Source organism: Stigmatopora nigra, chromosome 7, assembly GCF_051989575.1.
Source record: "Stigmatopora nigra isolate UIUO_SnigA chromosome 7, RoL_Snig_1.1, whole genome shotgun sequence".
NCBI lineage: Eukaryota > Metazoa > Chordata > Actinopteri > Syngnathiformes > Syngnathidae > Stigmatopora > Stigmatopora nigra.
The window spans coordinates 6,726,721-6,743,480 of NC_135514.1; the positions used below are offsets into that span (position 1 = coordinate 6,726,721).

At 37.6% G+C, this 16,760-nt stretch overlaps 1 protein-coding gene across 3 annotated transcripts in view; it reads left to right on the plus strand.

The window, feature by feature from the left end:
• Positions 1–16,760, plus strand: part of col14a1a (collagen, type XIV, alpha 1a) — a 67,088-nt gene that overhangs the window by 41,224 nt on the left and 9,104 nt on the right. For all 3 annotated transcript variants that reach the window (XM_077721104.1, XM_077721105.1, XM_077721103.1), the window contains exons 28-40: positions 3,900–4,043; positions 4,256–4,420; positions 4,501–4,539; positions 4,626–4,764; positions 5,827–5,969; positions 6,215–6,324; positions 7,675–7,833; positions 9,290–9,367; positions 9,495–9,581; positions 12,078–12,131; positions 14,792–14,887; positions 15,215–15,268; positions 16,283–16,336. In XM_077721104.1, coding sequence (XP_077577230.1) covers positions 3,900–4,043; positions 4,256–4,420; positions 4,501–4,539; positions 4,626–4,764; positions 5,827–5,969; positions 6,215–6,324; positions 7,675–7,833; positions 9,290–9,367; positions 9,495–9,581; positions 12,078–12,131; positions 14,792–14,887; positions 15,215–15,268; positions 16,283–16,336 — 1,322 coding nt within the window. The remainder of the gene's footprint in view (positions 1–3,899; positions 4,044–4,255; positions 4,421–4,500; positions 4,540–4,625; positions 4,765–5,826; positions 5,970–6,214; positions 6,325–7,674; positions 7,834–9,289; positions 9,368–9,494; positions 9,582–12,077; positions 12,132–14,791; positions 14,888–15,214; positions 15,269–16,282; positions 16,337–16,760) is intronic.

Below are 16,760 nucleotides of genomic sequence, written 5' to 3' on the forward strand. Positions count from 1 at the left end.
AAAGTTTCCCTAAAACCTCGACCAAGTGCATTTGCTCCTAACACGTGGATAGAAAAAAGTGTCACTTTTGTACATGTTGATGAATGTTTGTCAGCAGGTAAGAAAGTGACTTAGAATGACGGTATGCATTGGCCAAGGTAGGAAATCATTCCTAATTCAGCTGTTTCTGTTATTGCTAAAGTTTAGTCTTTGTAAGTTCTAAATTGACCTAAAGAAAAGTTATGCTTCTTAGATTAGATTTTTTTTTTTTTAAGAATGCGAAACTGGAATATCACAAAGAAAATGGAGCCAACTTCTGAATACACATTCTTGATTGGTCCATTGTTTCCCTCATAAAAAATGCCAAATATGTTTATTCTTGATTATAAAATGGCAAACACACAAAAGAAAAACATAAGCTCCTTGGCAGAGGTAAAAATATCTTGCACAAAAGAACCAAGATTTGTGAGGCGGTGAGGCTTTGCAGGCTAAAAGAGGAGGAGATTATTTCAAGCCTTTTCTATCTGTCACATCCCCACTGATGGTGAGACAAGTGAATTTATGAAAGCAGCCCGATCAATGCTGACTGGGTTGACTAAACACACACTGAGATCACTGGTTAGTTGAGTCGCGGAACCACAATTCCATTGCATATCTTAATATTTCCGTCTCACTGACTGAAAAATCCTGTCCTCCTGTCTTCTCTTATGTTTTTTCTTTCCCGATTCTTCTCGTACTGAATGCAATGGTTGCATCTTAGAGTTCCCGAGCCTCGTGTCACTATTGCTACGGTCCGTGTCTCACTTCATGCTTGGCTAACTTCTGTAATTCCATTCTCGCCCCCATGTGATCCCAGGACAGTGTAGAAGCATGTATGTCTGGGAGATATCTGACAACACTACTCTTTATTGCCAACTGCAATATCATTTGTCATTGCTGACAGATATCTGCAAAAAAAGAGGTGTAGGCTGTGTAGATTCTCAGTCATCCAGGTCATGGTAATCTGCAAAAGTGGAATTGAAGGCTTTCTTCTGGGTTGTTGAAGACATTTCACCTTTAATTCTATAGATTGTGTCTGGTAGGTGCATCAGTACTTGTGCTAGAAGAAAATACAGTTACATAACTATAGAAACTGTGCAATATATAGAGCTATTCTAATGTTTGTCTGCTAATTTCAATCTTGTTTTTCTGTGGAAGAGGTAAATTGAGTTCTGTTTTTTTTTTTGATGGTCTGACAACCCCAAGTTTTCTGGACCTCAATAATGAGGCTTGTGACCTTTAAGATAAAAACTTAAACACTTTAACGTAGAAGCTACGTCATTACCTGTGTGTTTTTAATGTTTTGATTAAGGCAGCAGTAGTGGGGTCCAACTGAAACAAATCCGACATACTAGCAGAAATACAGCCTAAACTCTGACCTCAGCCACACAGAGACCAAACTGCCCTTGTGAGGGCGTCCACTGATCACAGAGAACCCTTCACACGGTCGAATGCTTTCTTCACACATCCACAAAACCCATTGAGACCCACTGGGGGAACTCCCAGGGCCTCCTTGAGAATCCTGCTGAGGGTTGGAGAACTGTTAGTTAAAGTTGAAGACTGGGATTTAGAAATTCATTTAAAAATGACATTACACGAAAGGTTTATACAATTTAACAGGGTTGGGTTGACGTGTTATATCTGTTCTGTTACTTGGTTTCATATTTCTCAAATTCCAATGTGTGCTCATTTTGCTCGCCCACAGTACCCAAAAGGGAAATGACAGTCCGGGTAGCTTTTAATTAGTCTCAAGGCTCTTGCTTGTATTAAGCAGGCCTGCCTGAGTGCCTGTGATGGGAATGCAGAAAAAAAGAATAATCTGCAAGCAAGGATCCTCATCTTGAGGGAATGCTTCCACTCCATTCTTATCCGCTTGTCAGGTTGATTTTAGAGTCTTGGGAGGCGGCGATGTAGGTGAATGCGGCTGATGTCTCCCATCCTCTAACATGTTCTCAAGAGGAAATTTAAGCAGGTAGAATTCACATAAGCCCTGGTGAAACCTTTTTTTGACTCAAATACTCACAGGGACACACAACAATTCACGCTTATATTTATACCTTAAGACAATTTAGAGTGTGTGAATGAATTTACCATGCATGCTTCTGGGATGTGGGAGGAAACTGGAGTACCTGAAAAAACCCACGCAGACACATGAAGAACATGCAAACTCCAGACAGAAAGCACCAAACCCAAATTTAACTACTGTAAGGTGCACATGCTAAATACCCAGCACCCATTGTGCCATCAATGAATTTATTTTCATAATCTTTTCTACATTTTTAAATCACAGTTTTTCCACACATACCTAAAAATTCCAATTATAAAGCTCTAATTTTGTATGACTACATTTACTGAGGTTTCAGGTTTGTTTTATATGTTAACATAAGAGTAATTGCACATCATGAACAAATATTAATAATGATCCATCCATTTTCAACACCTTATCCTTATCAGGGCCGTGGGGGTACTGGAGCCAATCCCAACTGATTTTAGGCAAAAGGGGGACTACATCCTACCAATCAGTCAGGGCGCACACACAGATACAGACAACCAGCAGCATTCACAATCACACCGCCACAGAGTAGGAATCGATCTCATGCTGCACACAGTGAAATCAAGTGAATGCACCACCACACCATCAGCAACATGTCTTGTCAAAACAATTGATTCAATAAGTATGAATCAAAATTTAAATTTATACTAAGAAACAAGTTGGTAGGTGCAGTTGCATCTGAGAGCTATTGAAGCCCCAAAAAATAGAATAATATTGAGTGGCCGTATTAATGGTCTCCTTTCCAGCTCTGTTGCCATTAATAACTCAACACCAAGCCAGAGGAAACAGAAGAATGAAGTTAATTGACAGGAGCACTTGTGAGGATAAATGATAGCGATTGGCCATGCCATTATAAAAAGGTCAAGTGGAGTGTCACAAACTATAAATACTAATCTAAGTAAGGAAGAGCTTCAACTTGCTGTGTTGCTGTAATGAACTGTTCAATCAAGCCTATAAGGACAGATTAATGATCTGTATTCTTTTGCCATTAATTGCCACGTTATGTTTTATAATAGGTTCCTGACATTAAATACCCATGAAAATCAGTCAGTGTATGTGTTTCAGATGAGTGTATTTTTTTTTTCAGAGGCCAGTGAGGACAAATTTGGTGTGGAACAAAAACGATATCAAATATTTATAAGCTCAAATCCCACTTGATGGAGCAAATGTCTTTGAGCATCATGTCATGAATAAAATGTGTGTTTTGTCATATGGCAGGATCTTACTTAAAGCCTATCTAAACTGGCCACTTGCTGTTCATTGACTGATTCAATCCATTAAAGTTCAGTGCGAATGAACTTCTCAAAGTTCATCAATTTTCAACCTCTTCTTTGTCTTTCTGTTAGTCTTATGTGTAAACATTAGGTGCTCATTTGAATTCACTTGTTGTAAATGCAGAGGGAAACACTGGCTTTAGCTTTGCTTGCTGCATAATTTTCTACGTCTTGAATTTACATGCATACGTTTTGGCCTTCATTGTATATTTTATTGCTATTGTGGACAGAATTCAATTGTAAAGGTTTTTTTTACTCCCAAGATTGCGTGGATTTTTTCTGGATACTTTGGTTTCCTCACACATATCAAAATCATGCATTGTAGGCTAGTTCAGCACTCTAAATATCTTCTAGGTTTGAAATTAGGCGTGAATGGTTGTCTGTTTACTCATGCTCTGTGATTGGCTGGCTCCCTCCTGGTGCCCGAGTTCGGCTGGGATAGGCTCCAGCACCCCATGCGAACCCTCGTGAGAATAAGCAGTTCAGAAAATGAATGGTATAGATCTTTAATATCTTTAATATTATCATGCATTCTGTCTTGTTTCTTTTGCCAGGTCGAGCCATTACGCACGTGAAGGAGTCCATTTTCACCTCTGATGCCGGAGCCAGGAGGGGGGTACCCAAAGTCCTGGTGGTGCTCACTGATGGTCGTTCCCAGGATGACGTCAATAAAGTATCCATGGAAATGCAGATGGACGGTTTGTGTCTGTTATTAAATGTGACTCACGCGGAGAATTCAATAGTATTGCATTAATTTGCCAATATTTATTGGTAAAACAATTTGGTTAATGGCTGTGTACTGTGTATGTGTTTCATTCACGTAAGGCAATCACAATCAGAACCTTGATACAAGTGAGAGACAGATCAATGTCATTGATTGAATATTGATCTTATTTCGCCCCACTTTCAGGATACATCATTTTTGCCATTGGCTTTGCGGATGCCGATTATGGGGAACTTGTCAACATTGCCAGTAAGCCTAGTGACAGACACGTCTTCTTTGTGGACGATTTGGATGCTGTGAAAAAGATTGAGGAGCAGCTCATTACTTTTGTCTGCGAGGCAGCCACTGCCAGTGAGCCCCACCATGTTGAAAATCAAACAGATGTGCTGTAAGGATAAGACCTCACTAACTCATTTTTTTCTACCACTCAGCTTGCCCATCCATTCTAATGAGTGGAAACAGCATGGCAGGTGAAGGCTTTAAATTCACCGCAAATACTGCATAATATGATCATCAAATGCAGATGAATTTGCAATGACGTTTTTGCCTCCTGCAGGTTTTCGTATGATGGAGAAGTTTGGTTTGGGCGAGAAGGAGTACAGCACAATATCGGGAGTTTCTCTAGAGCCAGGCTCTTTCAACAGCTTCCCATGTTACAGATTACACCGCGACGCTTTGCTGTCTCAGCCCACCAAGTGAGTAGAGTTTTCCCAAATCCTACTTTCGGTGCCACTATCTGCCAATAATCTTAAATTTTTAGATTAGGACTGATATGAAATTTATTTTTAATCATTTATTTATTATTATTTGAAAACACATCTGTGAAATCAATTCAAACAAGCTGGATTTCATCAGGTTGTGATTTAAATTCACTTAATAAGAATTACCAGTAGTGAATAAATTTACACTGCATTCCATGAAACATTATATTATTGTTTTTTTTAGGTGACAGATAATGATTGGAATTGGCCGTGTGAGATAGTATTATAGTAGAGTACAACAAATGCACATGCATGTTATTTTAGGCTGTATTAATTATGGCAAGAAGTGCGCACATTGTTTTCTTCTCAAAATGGGCATGAATCCGGTTTTAAAAAATGGGTCAAAGCCATTTATAAACTCATCTAGTTTTGGATAACTTCCACTGTTTTGGGTGTCATGAATGCAGCGTTAAGATGCTTTTTCTCCTGAGATGAGTGTGTGTGTGTGTGTGTTTTGACTTTTGACAATCAAATTGATGAAAAATTTAAACCGGATCCCAGACTTATTTTGACCTACTGTATATTTTGTATGCATGCATGTGTAAAGAGTGAAAAATTCTCATCCAAGGTCACCTTTAAATGTAGCATGACAATTCAAAGGCATCCAGAAGTGCTGCTGTAAAAGATTGCTCTGTCTATGGTGGTTTTTTTTTGGAACTTTTTTGCCAGCCCTTTTTAAATTTAGCCTCCTTAACTAGGAACGCTCAGTTTTTCAAAAGTGACATTGGCAAGAGTGCCGGGTAAAAAAAAAAAAGCTGAAATCTTTTGAAGCTCAAGTGCTCAGAGGCAGCTCCCCCCCCACCCCAAAAAGTTTGATTCTCTGATGAAAAGAAATTGGGACTCTGAGAGTGTTGGAGGCAGCCAAAGCTCCGTAAAAGCTCTCTGCCAAGCGGCAAAGAGACTGGGAAAGGCACCCTGTGGTTAGTACATACCTTTAGGGCACTGTTAACTATTTCTTGGCTTGTGTGTGTGTGTATTTATGTGTATGTCTACCAGGTACCTTCATCCTGAAGGTTTACCATCTGACTACACCATCTCGATGACAATCCGCCTGCTTCCCGAGACTCCACGGGAGCCCTTTGCATTGTGGGAAATCCTCGATAAGGACGCCAACCCCTTGGTGGGACTCACCTTGGACCGTGAGTTTATTTGGGATCATTTTCCTTTTTTTTTTGTCTGGATTGAGATTGGTGGTGACTTCTGCCGTCAACATTAGTTCAACATTAATTCCTGCACGATGTTGTGGATCTAAAATAATCGGCTTGATTATAACACACTGTAGATGTGGAATTAAGTCACAGGAACTTTTCCAAAATTTCAATACACACTTGCACTTCACCTAAGATTCTATGTTGTAATCTTTATCTGTCATTATTTCCTCCAGATTCCACAAAGAGTTTGACATTCTTCAACTATGACTACAGAGGGGAATTTCAAACTGTTACCTTTGAAGGAACTCAAATCAAAAAAGTCTTCCATGGCAGTTTTCACAAGGTTAGTGCATCGACTTTGAGTTATCGATAGCGTTCTTTTTTTTTTTCAATTCTTTCTAGTCTGCAAAAAGAGAACATCTTGAGCAGCCTTCTGATATTTTGGAGTGTCTGATCGTATCTCATCATTCAAGTCTTTGTTTTAAAGTTGAACTTTCAGTTTAGTATTGCCTTAACTTAGCCCAACAATAATTATCATATTGTAATAATACATTGCAATAAATAAATGAGCTTTATATTTGCCTCTGAGCATCGCACAAGAAAATATTTAATTGTGATATTCAGGTTTTATGATTATTAGTTTGCATATGATTTATGCAAAAAGTTGATGGACATATTTTATTCGTCGTAGTTCTGAATGGATGTTAAAAAAAAATCAGGTAGTTGATCTAAATTTTTGAAAACCTTATCATTATAAGTAAAATGAGATTTTCAGAGAAACAATGTCTTATCCTTTTGAATTTGAAGTGACTTCTACAAAAATTAGCTTGTGCATTAATCCAAAATTTTTAGTTTAATACTTTGACTGCCCAAAGATAATTTTTGCAAAAATGTAGACAGTCTCATGATAGGCCAAACTGGCAGAAAGTACTCAAGAAGTGACATTTTCTTTACACAAATTAAGATCATCACCTTCTGTCACATCCACACCGTACGTAGTATTTTCAGCATATAGTATATTTCAAAAGAAACGTATTTAGTCAATTTTTTACAGCCAGATTCCATGTTGTTGTTTTTTCCTCTGTTTGTTTAGCAGTGTTTGTGTTTTGAAGATTAGAATCACTTGATAACCTCTTGTTATGGATTCTTGCTCTCATAGCACAACAGAGTTAATTCATTTCCCTCAAATCATATGTGCAATATGAGTGATAATGCATCACTCTGCAGAAAGAACCAAAAGCAATTTGTCTCATGTCTCCAAAACGATAAGCTGAGGAAAACTAAGAGCTGCTTTCTAAACACCAATTCATGCACTTTGAAGTTGAAGACTATTATGATGAAACGCCAACATTTTCTATCAAAAGTATTCCATTTTTACCCTAATTTACTGTTTTATTCATCCTCAATCATTTATTTATGTTCAATTCGCACCCTTGTGATCTCTTCTGGATCACCATGACTTGCAAATAGACATCAAACCACCAAAAATACTTTGTTGCATCATTATTCATTGACTGATAAAACATTTTATGTCAACATGCAAAAACACTCTGTTTATATTTGGTGGCCTATTTATTTGTTTCTTTTTTTTTTTCTAAAAGTTTCAGGAATAAGCCTTTGCCCACATTATTTTCTTTATTTCTATAGCCTTTTGACAAACACGCTGACGTATTTAATGCTTTTCCTTGTTTAGCTCCATGTCACCGTCAGTAAGACGGCAGTGAAAGTGACGGTGGACTGCGTTGCAGTTGGAGAAAAGCCTATCAGTGCAGCTGGGAACATCACCACTGATGGCGTGGAGATTTTGGGTCGCATTTTGCGGTCTCAAAGCAAACAAGGCCACTCTGCTTCGGTCAGTATGGAATGTCTTTAACCTGCCTACATAATGACTGCTGCTGCTAATTAAGACAATTAAATACTGCACTTGTACTTGTAATATACTTCTGAAAATAATATCTTCTGAAAAATCTTAACCACGTTCCAGAGAGGGGTGGAAATTAACACATTGCACTTACTATCCTTTCATTCATCGCTTATCTTATCCTATTGAGGGTCGCGGGGGCGCTCAAGCCGAACCCAGCTCACTATTGAAAGTAGACAAGTGGTTCCCAGCCAATCACAGGGCACACAAGGTAGACAATATTTGTGTGTAGAGCGTTCAATCAGCCTCTGAAGCTTCAACCATTGGTATTTTAGAGGTGTGGAACTAAATACCTGGAGAAAACCCACATAGACAACATGCAAACTTGACATAGGAAGGCCAAAGCTTGGGATTCAACTCTTGATCTCAGAACTGTGAGACGGACATGATCACCAGTCTCCCATTGTGCCCTTTTTGTGTAATTAAATAAATGAACGTAATATTTTACTTTTAATTAGGTAGGTTTTGATAAAACTATTGTTTTTAAATGCTTCCCCTGTCAAAGTAAAAAAACAAAAAAAAAACATTAAATGAGGAGATTTTTTTTGGCGTATTTTTCCCCACCGCTGCTCAGGAAATTCGTGTGCGACTAAACGGCAAATGAATGATGCCACCACAGGCCAATTTAACAATATCGTCAGCCCACAAAGTAAGCTGCCATGCAGATTTGATTGCGTTTTCACTCAAGGGGGCATTATTTTATCACCAAGCTGCAAAATTGCACATCTAAATTTATAGTGTGTGGTGAATGACATTGCTCATCACAAATCATCCTTATTACTACATTGGAACACACATTTTCAAACATTGGTGAATGAGTAAAGATTTAGTTGGCTTGATTTTAAATGTGAATGCGTAGGCAGAGCCTCTAGAGAGTCAACTATTTGTCACAATTAAAAGTTAATGTATCCATCTTTAAAGTATAATTAAACAACATCTTTAGTCAAGAAAGTACAACCTATTTTCTTTGTCGCAAAGTATAAATGAAATGTTTGATATAATGCTGTGCAGTAGTGGGGGGGGGAAAGACATTTCAAACAAAATACCATTCATTTATTCATTCATTTTCTGTACCGCTTATCCTCTCAAAGATCGTGGGGGGTGCTGTAGCCTTTCCCAGCCAACTAGGGGCAGCAGGTGGGGGCCTGAAATGATTGCCAGACAATCACCGAAAGTAAATACATCTTTAAATATTTAAATTTAGCAATGCAACCAAGGAATAGTCAGACAAGTGGCCTTTTTGTCGATTGAAGATACTACTGAGCGTCAAACCTAAGATGAATCCCATCCCCATCGGCTCATTTAAGAGATCTATAAAGTATATTGGTTGTGTCATAGCAGCCAGAATATGCTGAATCTAACATTAGGGTATTGTATGTATTTGCAGTTTCAGCTCCAGATGTTTGATATCATCTGCAGTACATCGTGGGCAAGCAGGGATAAGTGTTGTGAACTGCCAGCTTTGGTAAGAAGACATCCATGTACACACACACACACTTAAGCTCATCATGTTTCAATGTGCAAAAAATAGCAAAGCAAAATACTTTGTAGGCTAAACATAAAGTGTGTGTTCTGGTGTGTTGCTCTTAAAGCGTGTTGAAGAGGATTGCCCTTCGATGCCTCAGGCCTGCACTTGTTCTCAAGACAGCAAGGGGCCGCCAGGACCTTCTGGACCACCTGTGAGTCACTATTGTTTGTGTGATCCAAATTTAACATTAATGAAAATGTGTAAGTTAGTCAACTTTTATTTTGCTGGCCCCTACTTTGTTGAAGTTTCTTTCTCTTGTTGGTTTCTTCTTCCATCTTAATTTTGCATTTATGATTCACTCAATTGGAGAAATGAAAGAAAACCCATGCAAAATCCAGTCAGGAAGGACCGAACCTGGGATTGAACCCTCGATCTAACAACTGTAAGACTGACGCGCTAATGAATCGTACTCCGGGCCACACAAAAAAACAGCTTAGATAAATTTAAACATTTTTGGTTGGAGTCTAAGCTCACTTTCTAGAATTTCCTTCAATTCAGACACATCTAATTGAAAATGTGTGTTTTGTATATTGAAGAAAGTGTTAGTCTATGTAACATAAACAAAGCTGATTTATAGCCTGAAACTTCTTGACATGATTCCCCATTTTTCAATTGTCACTTTTGTTTACTTTGTTTTCTGTTATTGGCTTACAAGGCGCCAAAGTCTAAACTATCATTTGTTGTATTCGTCTCCATCGGCAACATCAAGTTTGAAACGGCAATTAAGTGGCAATTCCATTCATCACAGTCGATTGATATCTGCTACAATTCCATTCCCACGGCAACCAATTGATATGAGGGATGCGCACATGTCCACTCTTGCCATTTTCTAATTACCTCCCACTAAGAAGCCCGTAGTGCGACAATATTGCAGCCTAGCAACAAATATCCAATATACATGGTAATGCTCAACATTTCCCCATTTTATTTCCCCCTTCAACTCTTTTTGTATGTGAATTTCTATTCCACGAACATTCTTCAGCCAACAGCAGCACAGCATGCAGCTGTGATGCGGTCTTTGGGGCCATCCTATTATTTTCTTTTATGTCCTCGTCATCCCGACACTGACTCTCTTTTTGCTACTTCTTTATGTCTCTTTTCACTGTTTGTTTTGCCCTGCAGCTTTGAATAGACTAGTTAAATCACCTTGTAACTTGGGCATATGGCAGGCAGTAAATCTTCATTGCTATAAAAGAGCAACGGTCATCATGCTAGATGTGCGTCTAGCATGTACGTATTTATCATTAAATAAAACACACTTCATGTTTTAACGTGTAACATATGAGTTGATACAGGCCATCATTTGACTGATTTCATGACTAGAATGCAAGTACGGTCATCGCATGTTGCCAATGAAATAATTCGCTTCACCATAAGTTTGGCACAGTGTGAAAATATAATTTGGAAAAAAATGGCTATAAGAAGTTTAATGCCACTTCTAGTTGAAGTTGCTGTTAAACCAAACACCTGCTGGAAACCAATTCAGGGGGTTTCTGCCCATAGTTAGCTGGGATATGCTCCAGCACCCCCGCAAACCTTGTGAGGTTAACTGGACCGGTATATAAATGAGTAGAAGGGAATATGGAAAGAAAACATGATTCTTTGTGTGTTTAAAACATCAACTTCACTGATGGTTTACCTTTTGAAAATTATTTCATTTAAAAGAATGATTTCCAATGCATTTTTAAGGAACAGGTTGCACCAAAACACTTAGAATATTTAAACCAATCAGATCTTAGGGAAACAAATTTCCTTGGTAATTGCCATAATTGTGACTTTTAGAACAAGCGAAGCAAACGAAGTAGTAAAGTATATTGACATTTGTCTAAAAGGGCAACACATTAAAACTGTTTACTTCCCTGAAGTTTCTATTGCTAATTCAAAACGGAACAATACTTACAAAACCAAAAATTAGATTTGAACATTAAATATCTTATCTTTGTAGTCTATTTATGTGACCATAGGTTGCAAAGTATTTGCAAATTATTGTATTCTGTTTTCAAACAAATATTCATCCATATTTCACAAAAATTGGGGTCCGTAAAGATAAGAAAAAAACGTATCTCTTATTTTATTTCCTTTTTTTTTTACTCTTTTCCATATAATATTTTTTTTCCAGGCCATCCATCTGGTTTATCAGTCTATTGCAAAATTCCAACGGGTCCCTTGGGCACGCCGCCCTCGCTTTACGGTCCTTACTGCACTGTAGTACTTATAGCTTGTGTTGAAGAAATGAATTCACTGCGGTTTCTGATTCTGCAGTGGTGACGAAGCGCACTCATCTTGCCCCTATCACACCCCTACGTGACCTATCTTTTCTCCTTTTATCCTTGGCTTGCCCCCACTCCACCACAAAAAAACTCTCATTGTCCACTGCAATATGAACAACCACAACTCCCATGTGGTACAATAAATCTTTTCATCCTATAAATACACTCAAATTAGCATTTTCCTGAGACAAGCAGCTGACCAATATACTAAGCATAGTAGAACATGAGACATTATTATCTTTAATCATGTACGCACCAATAATCTTTGTGTAAAAAGGTTTTAATTTTTAATTTAAAACAATTATGTACATCCATATTCTCAGAGGAATATTTTGTATCAGAAAGATTGTTCAGTCTGGTGTTGTTCTGTATTTTAGGGTGGTCCGGGAATACGAGGGACACGAGGAGACAGGGGAGAACCTGGACTCACGGTATGTAAAGTCCTTATGTTCCATTATAGCTATTTGTCCCAAAAATACATTGTTTTTAGATATAAATGTTTAAATAGGCTTCATGTTCGAAAGAAATTGTGTGTTTAGTAATGTCAGAACAATATTTTTCAACGTATATTACTAGCTTTTTCCAGAAACCAAGAAAAGTGTACTTCTTGGTGAACCATGGTACTTTATCTTCACTCTGAAAAGAGAAGATATTAAAACATTAAAATTAATGAGTTCTTATATATCACTTTTAAAATCTGTGTTCATTGAGCAAGAATATGTTGAATAGACATAGTGGGGGGGTCGTATAAGGGAAGACATTTTTAAACTCTTACTCCTGCGCCTTTGTCGATTTGGATATTATTATTAAAATGAATTGAATTGAATGCTTTTACTGTGATTATAACTGGAAAATTCAAGTGCAGGCCACCAAGCAGCAATAATTTTTCTCCAAAAAGTATTGCGATCAAAACTACTATAGTGTTTTTTTTGCCTTAAACTCTTGATTATTCCGCAAACATTTAACTGGCGATGTATAGTTTCTTTGATAAAATAGAAAAACAATGTGCCCAAATATTTGCAGATGCAGGGAAGAAATCAGCCACCATAAGTGGCGACTGCGCCTGTGACATGTGGTGAATACATTGAAGCAAAAGATTCAGCTGCATTTTTCATTCACACAACGACGGAGCAAATCCCATAACGCAGTCATTTCATTGCAGAGCCCTGAATTAAAAGCTTGCATTTTTACTTTCTGGTTTCATGGTCCCTACCAAAGCCATTCCACAACACAATTGTTGTGATCTGATGTCGGAGCGTCATTGTATAAACGGGCCCTAAGGGAGCATCAATAAAACCGCCCACTTCATCTCTCAGAAGTGTTGACAAATAATTGCTGACTATACATTTTACATATGTTTAGTCCACGCCTGATCTCCTAAGACAGAACAGCGTCCACCTATTTGTCAATTGAAGTGCTGCAAAAAATAAATACTGGAGATGGGAAAGGCTTATAAACAGTCTTTTGAGACACTAACTTATTAATTCTTGAGGCAAAAAAAATGTCGGTTTTGTCTAAACCAGGGGTCGGGAACCTTTTTGACAAAGAGAGCCATAAACAATTCATATTTTCAAACATTATTCCTTGAGAGCCATACTCAGAGTTTAAAAGTAAAAATACATGAAAATGTGAGCATTTATTATTCATTTCACCACTTTGAATGTAAAAAAAAAAAGTCTGATTTCTTATGAGAACATTATTTCACTGTTGCTAATCAATGAGTATGAATGCAGAAGAGTCTAATGAAGAAAAATTATGATTTTAAAAAGGCGCTAGAGATAGTTCCGGCGCCACAGTGCCGACGTGGCGCTCCCATTGGTCCGAAACTTAGGTCTCACACCAGCGGTTCACATGTTGCACCCTATACACCCATCAAAAGAGCCACATATGGCTCTTGAGCCATAGGTTCCCTACCCCTGGTCTAAACAGTGGACAAAAGATGGGTAGACTTCATTTCTATGGATTTAAGGCCTTGCATACTAATTGTATGTATTATAGTCATGATTATGTATATGTAGGATTTTTAAAAGCGGTGTATCTTTTTATATTCATCCTCTGGTAGCGCATAATGAACAAACAGTTGAGCTGTGAAAAGAGGTCCGCAGTTCCGTGCCCCCATCCTTTTCATGGTCATTTAATCCGACATATGGGAAACGTGTTTTAGATAGGCTTCTTCCTACCACTCGATCATGCACGGTGGCCTTTCAGTAAGTCAATGAGAAAATACTTTCATTATTGGGAAGAGTCTCAAGCAAAGAATATGAGATGGTCCACCCAAGTGTATTTTGAAAAATTCCCAAAGATGAATTACGGGCATAAAAAAGGGGACATTTTTATTCTCATATATAAACCCTATTTGAGATGCATTTCAGGACTCTGCTGATACATTTGTATGCCGAGCACATTCTTGCCTGCAAGATCACAATTGCATTCTTTCTACCGAATTCTCTGCCATGCTTTTTGAAGAGCTTGTGTTGACTCCAAAAGCAAATTCCCATTTATTTCTAGCATAAATGCTTTAGAATAGGATAAAATAGAACTAATAACATTTCAATATAGTTTACATAATTTTCCTATTTATATGTAGACTAAGTATTTGATGAAGACTTCATTTCTAAGGTAACCAAATTAAATGAAAGAAACATCTAATGATCTAATATGATAATAATGTTAAGCTCAGTGGTTTCAAACTGGTGGCTCTGGGGCCAGATACAACCTGCTGCCTCATTTTGTTTGGGCCCCCAAAATTAAAAACCATGCATTGACATTATGTTTTGGGCCAAAATAAAACTGGCACAATTTTGTATAGGAATTGAATAGGTATCCATTTCTCACATTTTTATAATTGAGAATGCTTTTCCTCTTTTTTGATAAATAAATAAAATAAAATCTACAATTCCCCCTCCATCTATGTTTTTAAAAAAGCAAATAAATATAAACAAAGAAAAATAAAAAGTGTTATCCAGAGGTTAAAGAAGGGATTTTCTACCACGACGCCCTTCCAAAATAAACCATTGCTACAATTTGGCCTATGTCAAAAATGTGTTTAACACTCCTGATATAGATTTTTCTTTTTCTGATTTGTTCAAAGGGACCTCAAGGACCCGTTGGAGAGGCTGGGCCTGCCGGACCACCGGGACCACCAGGTCCTCAGGGACCTGGTGGCCTATCTATTCAAGGTCCTCCGGTAAGATATGCTTGTTGACACACTCAAAATCATTTTTAAAATTATTGTACTGATCGTCCATGCATAGATCTGAAAAATCTGTTCTCACAAGTGGGCAGAAAAATCACATTTTGTGTCTGTGTGTGTTCGTGTGTGGGCTATCAAACCCATGCCAGCATAAACTGTCAAAAAAGGTCCTGTCAGACATATGGAGGCTCCAATCCAAAGCACACTCAAGTTGCAGGGGAACTTAATGATGAAAACTGATGCTTGTTTTTTTGCCCCCTTGACATCTGCCTCCATGACTGTTATCATTCAAACCGCTGACATGTTGAACACTGTTTGCAGGGCACTACTGGGAAAAAAGGAGAAACGGGTGAGCTCGGACCAGCCGGTCCAATGGTAAGAAATGATGTGCAACTATTTTAGATATCAAACCTTGTAGAATAAGTGTAAGAAATCTGTCAGATATTTTGCTCATGATCAAATGAACTGAAACACAACTGTGACTGTTTAGAAATTCTCCTTCTCCATGTATGTGCGTGCATGCAGTAGGAATACAGATGAGCATCTTGTGTTTTATTGTTAGTGTCTGCAGCCTGTGCACCGCCATTATAAAAATAAAAAAAAACGTTGTCATAATAACCCACAATTAAACGACCTGACTTGGTTACTAATGATAAAACAAAATTCATTTTCATTTATAATTAAACCTAATTATACACATTATTCTTTTATAACTCTGTTCAATTATTGGGCTTCTTTCAATCTTGTGAAAGAGGGAAAAAAAGGTTACTGAATGGAATTGGCAATTTACTTTGAAAACCTTTCATGAGGAGGAAACTTTTGTAATTCCAGTCTTTCTTTGATTTAGTGTTATATTTCACTTTGATGCCTGGACAAATTCAATATTAGTTACTGACCACTGTCAGAGCAGTCCCACATAAATTGTGCTTTTTAAATATATATTAGTGCTGTTTAGTGCATTTAAAAAAAACACACAATTAATTGGATGTTTTCACAGTTAACTTGTGATTCATCTCATTTTTATTATTTTAAATAGAAATGATATTTTGTGTTTTAAATACAGTATTTACTCGCAAATAAGCCACCCTGTGTATAAGCCACGCCCTTAAAATTGTTGAATTTTAAAATTTCTTGCGTAAGCCACCCCCGGATTCATAATTTTCACCTCCATGTTTATGATTTTAATAGGGAGTAAAAATATGTTGCATTGGAGGGAAAATCTTAAGAAAAATCATTGTATGTGGAATCTCTGAGATACTGAGATTTATTATTTATATTGGTGTTGTGAAATTCAATAATAAAAATGGCACAATCAAATTGATAGTGTTTTTTACTGTGGGCTTTCTTTACCAAGATGATTTAAACTCTGCTGGTTTTTGTTGTGTTTAGGGTGTTCCTGGAAGCCAGGGTTCCCCCGGTAGAGATGGCCCCCCTGGAGTGAGAGTAAGACATCTTTTGTCAATTGACTTCAACTTTATGAATTTTACAACATGCACTTTAAATAATGTGAGTGATCAGAACATTTGGCAGAAAACTGTTATTATTAGGCCTTACCATTTCAGATGGCTAGCTCCAGTCTTTATTGCAACATACATTTAATCACTAGCTACAATGAGGAGGCTGGCTTGTTAGGCCCATGGCTTTAAAATCCCAAGCTTGGCTAGACACACTTGTTCATTTCACTGAAGATTTTTGCAGCCTTTTTTTATCACTGTAGTAACTGGATTATTCTTGTTAAATATGAAGATAATCACATTTTTTTGTGCATTCGGGAGATTTGGATCGCCATTCTCTAGTGTTTTTAGTGGATTGGTCAGGTGATCGCTTGAAAGCTTGCTTCTCATGGTTCAGTGATTTGTTAGTGTGT